General features: G+C 42.8%; 1 protein-coding gene across 4 annotated transcripts in view; it reads right to left on the bottom strand.

The window, feature by feature from the left end:
* The window catches only part of PAM16 (presequence translocase associated motor 16), a 114456-nt gene that overhangs the window by 22973 nt on the left and 73750 nt on the right, over positions 1-17733 (bottom strand). For all 4 annotated transcript variants that reach the window (XM_077274617.1, XM_077274614.1, XM_077274613.1 and 1 more), the window contains 8 exons: positions 5522-5576; positions 5170-5227; positions 4896-5041; positions 3649-3747; positions 3179-3289; positions 1447-1543; positions 903-1078; positions 236-341 (listed from right to left, as the gene is read on the bottom strand). In XM_077274617.1, the coding sequence (XP_077130732.1) occupies positions 236-341; positions 903-1078; positions 1447-1543; positions 3179-3289; positions 3649-3747; positions 4896-5041; positions 5170-5227; positions 5522-5576 (848 nt within the window). The remainder of the gene's footprint in view (positions 1-235; positions 342-902; positions 1079-1446; positions 1544-3178; positions 3290-3648; positions 3748-4895; positions 5042-5169; positions 5228-5521; positions 5577-17733) is intronic.

Here is a 17733-nt window from a genome sequence, read left to right on the forward strand (position 1 = left end):
TTAAGATATGAAAGAACACGAGTCTAATGGAATGTTACGATTATATTTCCAATCACTAAATTACGGTATTACTTTTTTTTAATGACCCCAAAATTACTTCTTATAGTCCCATATTTTGGCAATATGGAGTTTGCAGTTCTCTATAATTTCATGATTTTGGGGGAAATCAAATACAAAATCAATAATATTGAAAATCACAGTTCAAATCAGACCATAGGAAATAGTATTGTCCTACCGATGACCAGCCGATGAGGGTTGAATGGATCCCAAGTGAGATCGGTGACAGGAACAGAGTTCTGGACAGTGGGCAGAGTGTCAGGGAGACGTCCCGCCTGAGACAGCTGCAAGAGACATAGAATATCTGTAGAATTACACATAATCAGATGATTGCAGCTGTTAGTCTATGATCCTCAGTCCTCACTATGGAGCTTCCAAACTAGGGTTACTTTTGCATAACAGAAGGATTTTAGCCTTGTAGATGCTTAGTATGGGGCGCAGGACCGCTCCGAAACACCATTTCCTCTATTGAACTAAATAGGCCCCAATATTTTGTGCTTATCATTATTTTTCTGTAACTTTACAGTGGTTGGTGCTCAGTTTGAGCTTCTAATCCCCGGCATAAACATAGAGTAAAATCATAAAATTCTGTCTGCCGGCATCCACCACTAGGGGGAGCTTCTGAGCTCATTGCATACAGTTATTACACTCAACTCCATAATAAATCTGTCTGCAGAGAGCTCCCTCTAGTGGTGGCTGCATCTTAACTTCAGAGCTCTGGATTAGAAAAAAAAAATTGGAGCACTGAGCACGGTAAAGACCTGGTCATGAAAGATTAAATTATGGCACAATAATAATGAGAGACCTAGATAAAAGGTATTTCTATTTTAAAGTCATTAATTTACCTCCAGTACAGCCACCTGACCCCCAGCAACGGCCAGTGGGACTGCCAGCCGCTGGTGATTCACGCAGAAGCCATCGCTCTCTCCTGGCGTACTCTGGCTCACACCTTTCAGGTTGGTAATGTGATGGTCCCGGTGGAGCACAATGCCCTGGGTATGACGGAGTCGTGAGCTGGGACCTAGGAGGATCAGACCGCGAGTCAGTAAAATTACTAGTTTTGACTAATAAGCAGCGGCAGCGCTGTACGGCAGCTGCTGATCTCCTTTCTCTGAGCAAAATGCCGTTATTAAATAAATCCCCTCGGCTTCACACATGAGCATGGGTGGTGGAGTCTTTGGAAAAATAATGAAACCGTGTGATGATTGTTAGATCACATTAAAGGGAACCAGTCATTAGATTCCTGCTGCCCAAACTAAGGGCAGCGCTGTCCTCTGGAGGCCTGGACGACAGAGAATCCCAAAAATATCTGCACGGCACCGAGTAAGTAGTTAATTCTCTACGGTCTGGTCTTGTTAGCGGCCCCAGAGAGGAGTGAGCAACACTTACCCAGAATGCTCTGCAAGGAGCGCTGGCTGGCGCTGGACACGATCCCGCTAGAGGGGGAGGTGACGGAGCTGGACGGAGAAGTCAGGACACTTCCATCCTAGGAAAAACACAGTTGCAACATGCAATGAGTTAAAGGGATTGTCCAGGCTTGAAACTTGAAGTTTCAGTCACTCTGTGCGAGTGCAGACTTGTGAATCCTTACAGCGCGCACAATGCACACTGTCAGCATTCTCTAAAATGCTGAAGCCGAGTATGTGAGCGCAAGTATGTGATTTGCATGCAAGGGAGTCACGTGCCAACTAGACATGAGTGGCCTCGCTGAATACAAGTGAATTGAGAGATGCCGGATACGTCTAGTCAGAATGTGACCGGAAGTATGCAAAACATATACGTGCGGTTACATGACCGTCCTGTCAGGATTCTCCTGTGGTGGGAGCGGACGCTCATGTAACCGCATGTATGCGTTTTGCATACTTCCGGTCACATTCTGACTAGACGTGTCCGGCATCTCTCAATTCACTTTTATTCAGTGAGGCCACTGACGTCTAGTCAGAATGTGACCGCATGCATGCAAATCATATGCTTGCACTCACACAGCCGTCTGCTCCCGGCTTCGGCATTTTGGAGACTCCTGACAGTGCACACTGTGAGGCTTCCATAGTTTGCAGTTACATAGAGTGACTGCAGATTTGGACCCCACTCAAAAAAAGTCTTGTTCCCATCACGTGAAAGGCTTCAGGCGTACACGCCAAGTGTATGTATAGGTAACCCAATGCAGGCGCAAACATTGTCCTATTGGTCTTCATTGGGCCGTATACATCAGTATACTGTAAACACATAAAGCTACTGAACAGCGCAGTAGACGGAGGAGACAGATTACACTACGTCATTATTTATTTATTAAAAAAACGGGCTAAAATATCAAAACAGCGTGTGAAAAATTAAGCACACCTTTTCAGCTTTCAAATAAATTAAAAGGGTAAGTAGTAGCCAGATACTGCCAATCAAATACCCATGATTGAATGTTCATCAGCAAGTGTGACCAACAACATAAAAGCAGAAGTTTTGGCACTGTGCTGGTCTGGAAAAATTTGTCACATGATAACACAATGCCACGGGGGAAAGACACTGGCAATGATCTTAGAAGTGTTAAAGGGCCATTTCCAATCAATTTGGGGTCCATTATACATTTAGAAAGATTATTCACAAGTGGGAAAGCAATCAAGACAGCGGACAATCTTCTGAGGAGTAGATGTCCGGGCAAATGTACTGAATGGTCAGACCGCGCAATGTTCATAGACCGTGCAAGATGGATATGGGATAGATAAGATCGATAGATATATTTTATGGATGGATACATGGATAGAGATGATGGATGGACATGATGGATGGATAGAGATGATGGATGGAGATGATGGATGGATGGATAGAGATGATGGATGGAGATGATGGATGGATGGATAGAGATGATGGATGGACATGATGGATGGATGGATAGAGATGATGGATGGACATGATGGATGGATAGAGATGATGGATGGATGGATGGATGGAGATGATGGATGGATGGATAGAGATGATGGATGGAGATGATGGATGGATGGATAGATAGAGATGATGGATGGAGAGATGGATAGATAGAGATGATGGATGGATGGATGGTTGGATAGAGAGGACGGATGGATACATAGACATCATGGATGGATGGATGGATGGATGGATGGATACTCACACTTGGCTCAGGAGATGCAATGCTCGGTTCTGGGCGGTTGGTCACTTTCTCTTTGCTGGGGAGGCAAGTAGGAGGGGTTCTTCTCGCTGGATTTAATGAGACCTTTCCTACCTGAGGGCAATCATTACATACATATAGTTATAAATACAGAAACTTAAAGATCCGGGCTCTAACGATTAGTTCTGTCAACATCATCTGTGCAGTAGACATTGTAGTCAGGAATTTAGCATTTTGCAATATTACACTGTGGCTACAGTCATCATGCAGACATGGCAGTCAACACTAGCAATGGGGTATGCAGTAAGTGGCAGTAGCCGAAACAGTTTTCGGCAGTTACGATAAATCACGACTGGCCGCATTACTGTAGTAAAGGAGCGCTGATCAGCCTGCAATGTGTCAGTATATATATATGCACCCTACATATGACCGGTAACTAGATCTGTATCATTATGTGCACAGCCGCCATATACCTGTTTGTTCTCTCCAGCCCACCAGCTCTGGGATGAGAGCGCCGCTGTGCGTCCCGCTGTATCGGGAAAAAGGTCACTTGGAAACTCGGCTCCTGTTTGCTGGTGGGAGACAAAATCCGAACCCGTAAGGATAAAATAGAGAGTAAGAGGTATGGATCTTAGGTCTTGCCTGATGGCGGTCTTCAGATGATGGTCTGCTGGACCCCTTAGTGAATAAGTATCAGATTAGAAAAACATGGCTGCCTTGTTACAGAAATGGCGCCACTTTTTTTCGATGGGTTGTGTCTGGTATTGCGTCATGCACTTTAATGGGTTTGAGATGAAATTCCAGGCACATCAGAGAAGGGTGGCATTGTTTCTGGAAGAAGTCAGATATTAGTTTTGTAATCTCAGACAACCCCTTTAAAAGGAGAGATTATTAATAGGTCCAGGGTGACCCGCGTTGTTCCTCCATACTTTGAACTGCGTTCCTGCAGGAGAGATACATATACACATTATATATATATATATATATATATATATATATATATATATATATATATATATATATATATATATATATATATATATATATATATATATATATATATATATATATAATTAGTTTTTGTACCAACCTGGGAGTCTGTCAGAATAGGATGACTGTTCAAACAGAGCTCGGTGCACCCTTGGCGCAGTGGTGCACCCTTCCCACCTACTTGTTTCCCATCTATCTCCACCTTTCTTTTGCTCCTGTAAAGCCAGTGCTGTCAATCAAGCTAGAGGAGGGCGGAGACAGATGAAAAACAAGCAGATAGGAAGGTGCACGGAACTGCTCGGCCCTTGCACGGGTGCTCCGAGCGCTTGTGCTTGGTTTGAACACTCAGTCCCTTTAAAATAGTGGAAAATTCCTTTAAACTAGATAATTATCGGTACATCCAACTGATATCAAAATGCACAAATCTGATTTGCTGGGGCGACATTCCAATAGAAATCAATGTAACCAAAGTGTGAGATTTCGGCCGCATTCTCAATCACACAGCGACGGCGTATTATATAATATACGATGCGCATCTGTATAAAGCCCCCGTACACCTTACATAGAAAACGGATGATCCCGGTTGGGCCGACTTTACTTTAGTCTGATGTGTGTATTGGGGCCTTCGTGAATAAGTGATGATCAGAAGTCATATACTTTATGAAGGGAATGGATTCTGCAATCTGCCTGTGGATCGATAGAGGCTCATGGAACAGATCAGCTACGGTACCTTGCGTGGAACTGTATAACTGATGGGGATGATGAATCGGTCAGTCAGCTGGAGGAGACGTAGGACTTCAGAGCCCATGACATCAAGGCACAGCTTGGGAGCCAAAGCCAGGCCGCGGGACTGCTGCTCCGTGACACACTGCGACACTGCGAGATACAGAGAGGTGACATAGTGCAGCACTGAGCTAAAATTGTAAAATTATATATATATATATATATATATATATATATATATATATATATATATATATATATATATTATAAAGCTTCCTTACGTTGTGCAAGGGAGTGGGGTTCTGTGCCGACCTCCATGCAGTACACCGTGCCTTCACCCTGCAAATGGTAATGGACAGACTGATGTAACGCATATATACAGATAATTATACAGTTTTAAATTCTGGAGGAACAGTCATTTTCTCAATCCTTTGATTTAATGTGAATTATGTAATTCTCCTCCCCCCCCTGTGGTGGCGCTACAGGGAAACGGAATACTTTACAGCTAGGTTCCCTCGCCGATCACAGATGATCTGATCAGTATGACATTCTATGATCCACCTGATCAATATAAGTCATAGCATTAGGACAAGTTTGTTTAATGGCCGTGCTGGGTGATGGAGACAATTTTACCTGTGCGGCCAGAATAAGGAGGCCGGTGTCTTCATCATAGAGAGGGATAAGGAGCCTGTAAGAAGAAAAGAAATCTGGTTACACCAGCCGTGATGCCCCCCAGACCTGAGTCCTGCATGTGTAGACCCCCTCAGGATAGGAAGAACAGATGATCGTCCCCCAATCCAGCCTTGCACTAGTATGACCTAAACACCAGGGGGCAGCGGAGATACACCGTCCTGGCATTGTACACCAGTAATAATCATTATATATGGTTTATATGGTTCTGGGTGTCATTTTGGCTCGTGGACACAGATAATTTCGGATGAGGGAGTAACGCACTCCCTACACATAGCATCCTGCAAAGAGTTCAGAAAATTCTCTGCCGCTGCGGATGAACATCTCCCAAATTTAATTTTCATTGGATAGAAAACAGGCCTCACAAATGTTATCAGTATTACTACAAAATCTGACAAAAGTAGCCAGCGGTTACAGCACTGCTTCCTCTGTCAGCTCATTATCTTTTACTTTTGGCAGTAAAAGGCAACGAGCTGATGAGCGGGGTCTTATCCAAAAAAAAAAAAAGAGACTGTGCAGCTCCCCTTGCCGACCAATCAGATCTCGGTTTTCATTAGGTAATCTGAAAATTTTGTTTTGGGGAACTGGAATTTGATTGGTCAACTTTTTTCCTACACTATGGAGGAAAATGGATCAATTCTGATACATTAGGCGTAAAAAAGTTGCAAGTGTTAAGTCATTTTCGCAGAAAGTACAGTAATTCTTTCAACTTTTTCAATTTTGCAGCCCCGTACTTTCCACATCAGATGTTGATCAAAGTGTGATCAGATAGATTTTCTCGGAGGTGGAGAGAAAAAAGAAAAAAAGTTTCTCTAGCAGTCTGAATATTGGACTGCACTCAAATGTCATCAGAGTGCAGTCCGGTGTTTTCCACGGACCCATAGACATGAATGGGTGAGTGCCATCCGATTATCAAAGGCAAATCTCACATGCTATTCATTTTTTCCTAGAACCACTCAATACGAGGCCAAAATCGAACATGTGCACAACCTCATAGGTCCTAGTGCGATCCGACGTTTTGACAGATCGCACTCAGACTGAAACTATGGTCGTCTGCATGAGCCTTTAACGCAGCCTTATATCGTCCACACAAAAGGTACAGAGAAAAAAGTTTCCCGGTTTATTATTTGTGATTTTTTTTTAAGTCTCTTTTCTGTATTTGTCTTGTGGAATGTGACTTTTTTTTTTTTTGCATGTCGCATGCAATTCAAGAATTGTGCACAAAATCTAAAATGCTTTTTATTTCGGCCTTTGACTTTTTTTTTTGCTTTGAAAAAACTTGCAAAACAGGTTAAATATTCTGCTAAAATGTCAGAAAAATTACACCAAAGTTTCAGGGGCACATAAATTCACTCCAAGGAAGGTACCTAGAGAATATCTGTGGCAACTTATTAAAAAGTCGCAAATGAAAAAAATTAGGAAAAAATATCTGCTAACCCACTAAAAAAAAGAAAAAAAAAGTATTTTTCTCTTTTTTACGTGGCATAAAAATATGCCAACTATCAGGTGTGTCTTGTGAGGGGTGAAGAAGGCTCCTGTTCTAAAAAGGCCAGAATCAGAGGGACAATGGATACTGTTTAACCCCTAAATTGCTGCAGCCAATACAGACAGAGGCACCTAAGTGGTTTACAGTGGGAAGGACCACCCCAATGATTGCCCCCTGAAGCGGGGTGCCGATGTGGCACTTAGGGGCCTTATAAAGGCTCTCTGCTCTGCCATCTATATACTCCTACTAGGCATTGCCGGAATCTGGGCACACAGAAGTAATGGAGTTTTAGAGAAGAGATCAAAATGATGAAAAAAAAAAAAAAAAAAGTAAAAAAAAGTTTTATTACATAAAATGGAAATTGCTGCATCCGTTACGACACAAGAATAATGCATTAAAAGGAGCGTCCCTACAAAAAAAAAAAACCCCAAAATATTCCAGAGAAAGACCCTAAATGGAGTTTTACAGATTCCACCAATTTCGTTCTCACCTATTGGGCTATGCTAGGGGCGAGGAGTGCAGTTTTAGGCCTCAGTTTTAGTGGGAATCCGCCATGAAGTGAGGTCAGCGAGTCCAGAGGGGATGCAGGGACAGGGTGCTCTGGTGGGGTCTCACAGACAGTAGAGTCGCTAGGGGGATCCTATGTTTTCCCCCCCTATAGAAGGGGACATTTCCTGCCGGGTGTCCTCTCCATCCTAACGTCACCCCGTACAGACCTCTCTCACACTTCTCCGCTCTCCCAGATCCCCATCCTCTACCTCTGCTCTCATCACCTCCTTCTTTTCCTTTCTTCTGCGCCCCCCAGGGCTGGGAAATCTTCCCCCTACGAAAAAAAAATAAAAATCCAGGCCCGTGGGAAGTGAGTCCTACCGCTCACCCACGTTACGTAGACTCGCCAGCGACTGAAATGATTAAAAATCCTCCCCATCAGGAAATCCCTTAACACTTTAAACGACTTTCCCTCAGAGAGATGAGAAATAAAAATGAGCAAAAAAAAATTAAAAATTCTGAACGAAATTCTCCAGCGCTGACGTTACGCCATTTATCCCTATAAAACCCGAAAATGCGGATAAACAAACACCATGTAAACTAAACAAACAGCCCGGTCCCACAGAAGAAGAAGTAGGGGTCTCGCTACGGGTCGCCATGGAGATGTGCTTCGCAGTATTCTGAGGCCTATTCTGAGGCCTAGCGGCTGGAAAGTGCGGCCTATGTTTACATTTTCACCGCTGTGAACGTGCGCGTACAAACCGCGGGCTAATCCGTCTACTGTTTGTGAATGGGAAGGTATACTGAGGAGGGCGGCCATGTTTTTTATTTATTTATGTTTTTTTAAGAGACCCCCTTTCTTTTTGGTCCCAGAAGGAATTCTCTCACACATCTCGCTTTCTCTCTTGTCAAACATTCGGGGAGAGATTTATCTCTGGAAATATCTCATGTATAGTGGGGGCCGTGAGAGAGGGGAGGGAAAAAGAAACGAGAACATGGATGTCTGAGGGAATAACGCAGGACGAGCCACGTGAGAGGGACAAAAACAAACTGTGAGAAGAGGAGAATGACATAAATAAAAGAAAGAAAAAAAAAGATGTCTCCTCAGTTTTTTTATGCAAAGGTTGTCCCATAGAACGTTCTCTGCGCTATAAAATATTATAAAAAATATTATATTCCATTTCTCCACTGCAAACAGAGCATGAAGCAATCAACCATAGCAACCAATCAGACTCTAGCTTACATTTTTTCATAGTATATTTGAAAATGATAGAAGCAATCTGATTGGTTGCTACATGAAACTACCCCAATTTCTGCCTTCAGTTGTTTTCGTAGACCAGGGCCTATATGTACACGTTAGTTTTGTAGATTTGTCCTCTGCTGAGAGTCCACCACCCCAGACACGTCACACAAGTGGCGACTCACTTGTCCCTCTGTATAAATTCCAGACCTGGCCGTCAGCAAACATCTATAACAACATATAACTTTATGGCGGCAAACATAAGGCTCCCATATGTCTCAGTTTCCCCTTTTTCTCTTGAAATCCCAGACATAAAAATATAGTTATTTCCCTATAATCCAAACGCCTAACGATGTGATATTAACATGGCGGGATGTTGAGATGTATTGCATGTGATTTCAGATGTAGAACTAGATAATAAAGGGTTAAAGAGCGTTTCCCACCGAGCGTTCAAGATGGTCTGACAATCATTTGGAAAAGCAAAATAAAAACCCTGTGACATAATGGATACCATCCAGCTTTCCTAGAATCATCACCGTTTAGGATGGATTCACACGGAGCTTTTTTTTGTTGTTGTTGCGTTTTTGGAGTGGAAAGTCTCCAAAATCCTCCTTAAAAACTTGACGTTTCCACTGCAAAAATTAAACTAGGAAAACTCTATATCAACACACCCTGAGGGTCTGTGCATACGCAATTGTTGTAGCAGAAACTGAGCGGAAACTCTTCAAATCCTCCTCAAAATGTGAAACGCCACAAAAAGCTTTGAGTTTCTGCTCAATTTCCGCTCCAAAGGATTCAGTGTTCACATAAACTTAGGGTATGTCCACACCAGGGTTTTTTAGGCGTTCTAGGAGCAAAGACTGGATGGAAACTCTCCAAATCCTCCTTAAAATGCAAAACTACTCAAAAACTTGGGAGTTTCTGCTCCAAAAACTCTGCAAAAAGCTTGCTATTGGAAAGAGCTAAACGAAAAAACGAGGGTTAAAAAACACTGCAGAATCACTTCAGGAAAAAGATGTCAGGTTTTGTGAATAAAACCCCAGATGCTGTGTGCACATATGTAGCAGTTGAGTGAAGATTCTAAGTTTTTGCGTAGTTTTGTGAGGATTTGGAGAGATTCCGCTCAGTTTCTGCTCCAAAACCTCCTAAAAAAAACCCTTCAATGTGTACATACCCTAAAAGTGGCCATACTCAGCGTACTGTCACTGCCAAAATACATATGGGGGCATCAGAATGATCGGGCTGTTGGATTTCAACATGCCTAAACCCTTTGTTTTTACTGGAGATAAGAGGAGTCGGCAGTAACCGATTCCTTCTCCGGACTTCACGATTTCCGCAGCAGAAAGTCTCCAGGGGAAAAAAAATCTGCACAAAATGGTGTACATTTCGCTGCAGATTTACTGCAGTTTTAACCCCATCTGCACCAAAAGTCAATTTATGTTGCAGATTTTTTCAGCAGCGTGGATGAGATTTTGGAAAATCCGTTACTAATATGGATTCCAGTAATAGGATCTGACCCATCAGACTGTATATATAATGATATTACTCCCCAATTGTGCACAAAGGTCAGAAAAGTGACATTATCTCCTTTGTAAATGTCAGTTTAGTCTAGCTTCTCGGTACAGATGACTTCATGTGACACGGCTGTTTTGTCTTTGTAGGGAAGAATAGTCTGACTTAGGCTACGTTCACATTTGCGGTCAGCGCCGCAGCGTCGGGCGCCGCAGCGGCGCCGCATGCGTCATGCGCCCCTATATTTAACATGGGGGCGCATGGACATGCGTTGTGCTGCGTTTAGCGCCGCATGGCCGCAAGCGTTGGACGCAAGAAACGCATCAAGTTGCATTTTTTTTGCGTCCAACTTGCGGCCAAAAACGACGCATGCGGCGCAAAACGCAGCGTTTTAGCGTGCGTTTTGCCGCGTTTTCGTTTGCGTTGTGCGCTGCGGCGCCGACGCTGCGGCGCACAACGCAAATGTGAACGTAGCCTTACAGCAACATGGAAAGCTCGGAGGGTTACACAGTCAGGGCCCCGTAACAAAACTCAGCTTGGGGCCCCTCTCTAGGAACCACATAGGCCCCATCTTAGGGTAGAGAATGTATTTATAACATAAGGTCTTTCACACTTTTCCCCCCCATCTCTCACATGTCATGGAAGCTAATGTAGTATCGATGCATGCTCGATGGAACGGAGAATTTGGGATTTTCTATAATTCACACCATAAAATAATAGTAAATTATAGTAAAAATCTAATTTGAGGGGAAACTACCCAAAATAATCCAAGCTTATAAACCTGAGCACCGCTGACACCCACCCAAAATTGTGGAATCATAATATTGTGACGGCTGGCGCCTGCCATTAAGGGAGGTAAAAGATTTTGTATCAGCGTTTCCCAACCAGAAACGGGGTCGCGTGGGACCATTACAGTGGCGCAGCAGTGATTGGGTGAAGATGGGCAAACTTTGCTCTCCTTTTTAGTCCTTTTTTCATCCCTGATTGCATAGGACTGTATCTAAAAAAAATCGTGAAAGTCCCAGCAAAATTAGGGCTATTAACAAATATGGTTTTTAGCCTTGTGTCCTATATGATATTGATCGGTGCACTGACGCCATCACGACCGGGTGTATCAGAAATCAGGCCACTGTGCGGGAGGCTTTCTCTAAGCTTTAGATTCCATTTGAACCTTTGCCTGTGACCTAATCCATGGCCTGGAGTTGTTGGGCAGAATTGTAAGTGACCCCCCACCATTCTATATGCCAACCCTATGATACGACTTTTTTTTAGCACTGTATGCGGTATGCTCACAAGCTCCCTCTAGTGGTGGCTGCAAAAAGCCAAAATGTTATTCTTTAACTTTGGGTTATATAGAAGATTTGGACTACAACCACCATAAAAATGTATTAAAGAAATTATTTTTCATGGAATAGTGGACCTATAACCCAATTTTTCATTCTATATATACTTTTTTCCCTTTTGTCAGGACTTGACAAAAGCTGGGTTGCCTTTTTTTCATCTGATATTAGACACCCCGAGCCTGCCGCTAACCACATGAAATAAGCCTTTGTGCGAATGGCACAAGTAACTTTTTTACTCATTAACTTATTTTCTTGACTTTCCCAGCAGAAGTCCATTTGTCTAAATAAATCTGGTATTTGCTCCAAAGACGTGACCGAAGTGTTCAGATCTTTTATCTATAAATGTCAGATAAATCACTGCTTCTTTTGTGATGAGCAATGGTCCCCCCCACACCTGCACACACCTGTCCTATGTGTCAGCGCTCAGACATACACGTGTTACACCTGCCGTCCCCGGCACACAGAACAGGTCTTGCCGGTCCAGAAATGTCACTTAGATACTTGGCAGGAATCGGCATGCACCTGACGAAATTCATTTAATATCAGCTGAAGTGGAACAAGACGTTCTATAATTAGGAGGCAGACAATCGGGATCTGACCTATATCTCGGAGGTCGGAGGGCTTTGTGGTTAGGGCTAGACAGTGACAGCCGCCAACATACAAGTGTTACGGGTAGACGCAGAACAGTGCCGCAGCCATAGTTCATGGAAGTCTATGCAAAACGACACCCGAGTCTCATAATGGTCAATGCTATTGCCTTGGAGCACAAGACATAACGCAATTGTGACCTGCTGGATTTCGGTCTTACGGCTCGAAAATCCCAAACAAATTGCAAAAATTATTTGTGCAACTTGTCGGAGACTTAATATTGCCCGATCAAAGCCCCAGCCTTATTTACATCCTCAGTTTTAGTACCAAGCAAATAAAGTTGCTGATGTCGATGACAGTCTTAACACCCACAGACGACACCAGTCACCTAATGAGATGTTCCTCAGACGTCCACTCATGGAGGTCATGAGCTCAGCATCCTGATACTCCGCAGATTTACAGGCTGCAAACAGCAGAGCGGCCTCTCCCTCTCCGGCTCACCCACTTTTATTGGTTTAAACATCATAAATCTGTGAGATGTATCTGAGGAACTGCTGCAGGAAAGCTTTGCTTGTTGTGGGCCTCCGCCCCGTCCTTAATACCGGTAAGGAGGATTCCTCAACCAACCAGTCCTGGAAGTCTCATCACTGTCATATTGCATCGCGTCCATTCTCTTGGTATTACTGCACACGCTGATCTGTAGGTTTAGTCCTCAATCCGACGTCCGTTTTTCACTTTCGTCTCCTATACACATTTTAGAACATGCATCATTAGAATCTATGGGGCTGTTCACATGTCAGTGTTTATTCGGAACAGAATGTCCGCAAAAAACAAGCAAACAAAAAAAAAACACAGAAATATCCGAGTGCTGATCCGAGTGCTGATCCGAGTGCTGATCCGAGTGCTGATCCGAGTGCTGATCGATCAGCACTCCGATCAAATTAATCCGTCCTTTTTCTCTAGTGAGAGAAACGCACGTCTGAATGAAGCCTTTACCCGTTTTTATGAGGGTTTAGTCAAGTATTGGTCATAATCCCTGGGTCTGTGTGATTAGAAGCTGGTATAAAAATATAATTATACTGTATATAAATCCTATACAACATGAAGTAATCAAAAAATCAGAACTCCTGATGTCATCACACACAGCAACGCTGCATACGAGATCTTTATAGCACATCATTTTTATAGCAGCTAAATGGAAAAAAAAAACAAAAAACGTAGCACTAAGTGGCTGTAGATTTTCCAGGCTGCTGTAGTCAAAGGTGGAGACAGTGACCTAATCAGCGAGTACTAATCACTGAACTTTGCATCAATCAAGGCAAGAGTATAATCTGGCGAGAAGGGAGGGGTAAAGATTACTACTAACCCATAACATGCTGGTATGGGATTATGTAGAATATTGCCCGATACGACAAGAAACTGCTCCTTTATGAAAAATTTAGCTCACACGTTTCAGCTTGGCTTATGTCGTTTGTATACATGGTGTGCTTAAAGGCGACAAACCGCGAAAAGTTTTAACATACTAAATCAGGTCAGGAAAAACCTTAAAGTTACTCCCATCTTCATAGATTGATATTTTGTCAGATAGAGCTTGTAAATACAAGCACTTTTGCAATTTACTGCTTAATAAAACTGGCAGCAGTTCTTGAGATACTAACACATTTCTTTAGCATACAGCTTGTCGCCTAGGAGACCGACCACTACAGCTGTCTGGCTTGTAAGTGCTGCCCTGAAACTGGCTGGGATTAGGAGGTAACAGCGCGCTCCAGTGATCCTGGCAAGATTCAAAACAGCGCTTACAAACGGAACAGAAAAGCGCTTATAAGCACTGCACATGTTCTGCTGCCTAGCAGCGGTGGTCGGTCACCAAGGCAACGAGCTGAAAAGTGTGAATATCTCAAGAACGGCTGAAAATTTTAATAAGTAGTAAATTGAAAAATTGCCCATAATTACAAGCACTATTCAAAGATAACCCATTTATGAAGAAGAAAATAACCCTTTAAGGGAATATCCAAGATTAGATAAAGGGGTCATTTTTATTATTTTATTTATTTTTACAGAAACAATGCCACTTTTTTATAGGGTGTTTTTAGTATTTCAGTTTATCCCCATTAAGGACTCGGAACTCATCAGCATAAATAAAATTGGTCCGATGTTGTTCCTGAAAAGTCGGACGATTGTCATGCAAGTACAATGTGATTTTTCTCACCCAGCACTGGAGCTATGTTCGTCTCCTGGATGCCGGGCTGAGTGGTCATATTTTATGGGACGCTCAGCAAAGCAACCAGATCTAGCCGAGTTGGGCTCCTCATGGGACAAATAGATTATCGGCAGACAGGTGAGGATGTCTTTAGTTTCTTATTTTTCTTGAGATATTAATAAATGGGTAAAAGAGGGTCGTAGATTTTTTTTTATTTCAATTAAAGAACTTTACTCGGTCTGTGTCTTTATTACATTTGACTATGGGGTTAGTAATGGGGGCGTCTTCTAGACGGCTCTCCATTACTAACCCTTGGGCTTGATGTGAGAGGACATTACAAAGCGGACATCAACCCCAATACTATCACCCCACTTGTCACTGCACCAGGGCAAGTGGGAAGTGTGGAGGCTAAGCGCCCGAATTGGTGCATCTAAAGGATGCGCCATTTCTGGGGCGGCTGAGGGTTGATGTTCTTAGTCTGGGAGGGGGCCAATATCCATGGCCCCTTCCTAGCCTATTAATATCAGCCCGCAGCTGTATATATATTATATCTTCTATTCTGAATTTAGTGAACTCGGCTGATGAAATGTCAGGTTTCCTATGAGATGGGTGCTTTAAGAAAAAAAAAATTGCATGGCATACGCATGGTCCATGTGCTGTGCAATTGTTTTCCTCGCACCCATTGACTTGCACTGGCGAGCCTCGTTCAGCGTACGCGACCACTCGCAACTTACTGCAATTATTTTTCTTAGTCCAATCCAAGCTGAGAAAAAATAAATAAATCACAAATGAACATAATCACTGACTAACATTAGTCAGGGTGCAATCTGATTTTTTTATAGGAATCCACTCATCCATTTTAAAACTTAAAGTGAGCCTCCACCTATAGATCTAAATGTCACTATACATTTTCCATGTAACGTCACACCACCCGGTGCCCTCCATCCTGATGCCTCCCTGTGAATTCGATGACCCGCTCCATGCCACCACAGAGGCATAGAGAAGGCTGGGAAAAGTCATAACTATGTCTCCCTGCATTTTCTCAGCTATAAGTTGGACTTAGGACTGTTGTCATGGGGCAGGTCCATTCCATACCAATACAAAGGAAGAATCTGAGAGCAGCAAAATGTAGGGCCAGGAGCCCAATTCCAGCGATGTATCACTTATTAGGCTTTGTGTTGTAGTTTCAATACAATCAGTGTTTTATCAGCAGGAGATTATCACTGCAGGACTAGGTGTCACGTGCATGGCAGTTAATCTATGTAACCCCTCCCCCACCACTGTGATTGGCAGATTATGAACAATCAGAGGATTAGGCAACTTCATATTCATAGTGCTGCTACATCTACAGAAGAGAAAACAGGGTTTTTTTTCAAAATTGCACCAAGCAGCCTAGTAAGTGACACATCGCTGGAATCAGGGTCTCTTGCCCTACATTAGATTCCATAGCGAAAACCTGCCGACAGACTCTCTTTAAGTCAGACAGACACAGTCCATGGACAAGAGTGGGGCTTTTTACAAAGAAAGCGAAGCAGATTTTTTTTTTTCTAATCCTGGGCAATCGTTTCAAAGTCTCGAGTACGCTGGCTTATGTCGTGGCCATCCTTTTTCTTTAGGAGGATGTTTTTAAGTGATCTTTCAAAAACAAATGGACCCTCGGTGTGGACTTGGCCCTGATGGTCCGGAGGGTCAGGAGACAACTTGGCCATGTTTCAGAGTGCAATATTACAGCCCCATTTTACTTTAGATGAAGAAACAAAAAAAAAAAAAAGACGAAAAGAAAATGTAAAAAAAATAATGAAAATCCCGTGGCGTATGGTCAACCGTTCAGACTAAAGTAGAAAAACAGATAGTTTTATAGATTTGTCCAGGACTGCCAGCAATTTGAGGCCGCGTCAATACTTCAGGTGATATATTAACAAGAGTCCATGAAATTCTGTGGATTTCTGCCAAAACCTACTGAAAAACTGATTTAACGGAACTCGGAGAGGAAATCTGTAATTTCACTTTAGCGGATCGGGTCCGGGGTATTTCTTTTCAATTACAAGCAGCTGTGAAAGTAAAAACGTAAGAGACGGTGACTTCTTATATCCAGACATTTGTTGTCAGACACGAGACAATGCAATCCAATGCACTCGTCTGGTCCATTTCGAGGGTGATCTATGTATAACACGGATTGCTCATTTTCAGGTATATTTAAAGGGGTTGTCCAGATAAAAAATATCTATTGCCCCTAATTGTGCTTAAATTAGCAAAAGTTGAGTCATCCAGTGCGGTGAAGTTTTTTCGGGAAGTTTTTCATTTCATGAAGCGGTTTTTAAAGTGCTTTGGAAAAGTTTTCGTCCCCCTTAAATATATATATTTTTTTGCAGCCTTTTGATTGGACAATGGCCAGTTTGAAGCAGATTCCATTAGGATCCGTTTTCAAAGAAAATACATCAACTTATTCCCTCCCCCCCCCCCCACATGAAACCTGACGTGGAAAAAATGCTCAAAAGACAGAACATACCGGCAGCAGCAAATAAGTTTTACAATAGAAATAAACAGGAAAAGTTTTCCAAGAGTTTTTAAAGGAAGATTTCTTCTTTTTAACTGCTTTGCGGTTTCCGGAACCCTGAAGTGGTTAAAAGAAGTGGCAAAAAAAACTGACAATGTGAACAGTAATGTGTATGATGTTCATTTTTGTGGCGGTTTCGCTGAGCTTTTTCAGGTGGAATTCAACTGAAATAGAGGTCGTGAACATTTGAATAAAAATGATCTTGCTAACAACCCTTTTTAATAAACTTTGGGAAAATAATGTGGAAGTATAACACAATCTGTGCTAGCTGTCAGTGAATAGTAAACTCTATAACTAAAGGCTGAAAAGTGGGTATTGCACTTCTTCGAAGTACCAAGGTCTGATGTCCGGTTTGGTCCCCCCCCCCCGGCAGCGGAACCAGGGAAGTGTTCACTCCTCCGCCAGCAATCCCTGCCGCTAACTAGGACCCCACAATGTCACGACGCCTAGTAAATCAGGGGTCCAGGATACACCCAAATTCGGCTGTCAAAGAGAACCCAACTGGACGCCAGAAGGGGGTAACGCAATTATTTTCAGTCATCCCTGCTGCAAACCCCTTTCTGATCCAGTCTGATCACAGCTTTGTTACAATGTATCCAGTCTATTCGATACAATGTAGCAAAATATCAACAGAGAACAAGAGTTTAGTTGATACTTTTACAAAGATTTGTCTGAACTGGATTCAATTGTAGCAAACCCTCAGCTGTGAGAATGCAATTTTTTTTAAATAATTTTGTAGG

Source organism: Ranitomeya variabilis, chromosome 7 (assembly GCF_051348905.1).
Source record: "Ranitomeya variabilis isolate aRanVar5 chromosome 7, aRanVar5.hap1, whole genome shotgun sequence".
Lineage (NCBI taxonomy): Eukaryota > Metazoa > Chordata > Amphibia > Anura > Dendrobatidae > Ranitomeya > Ranitomeya variabilis.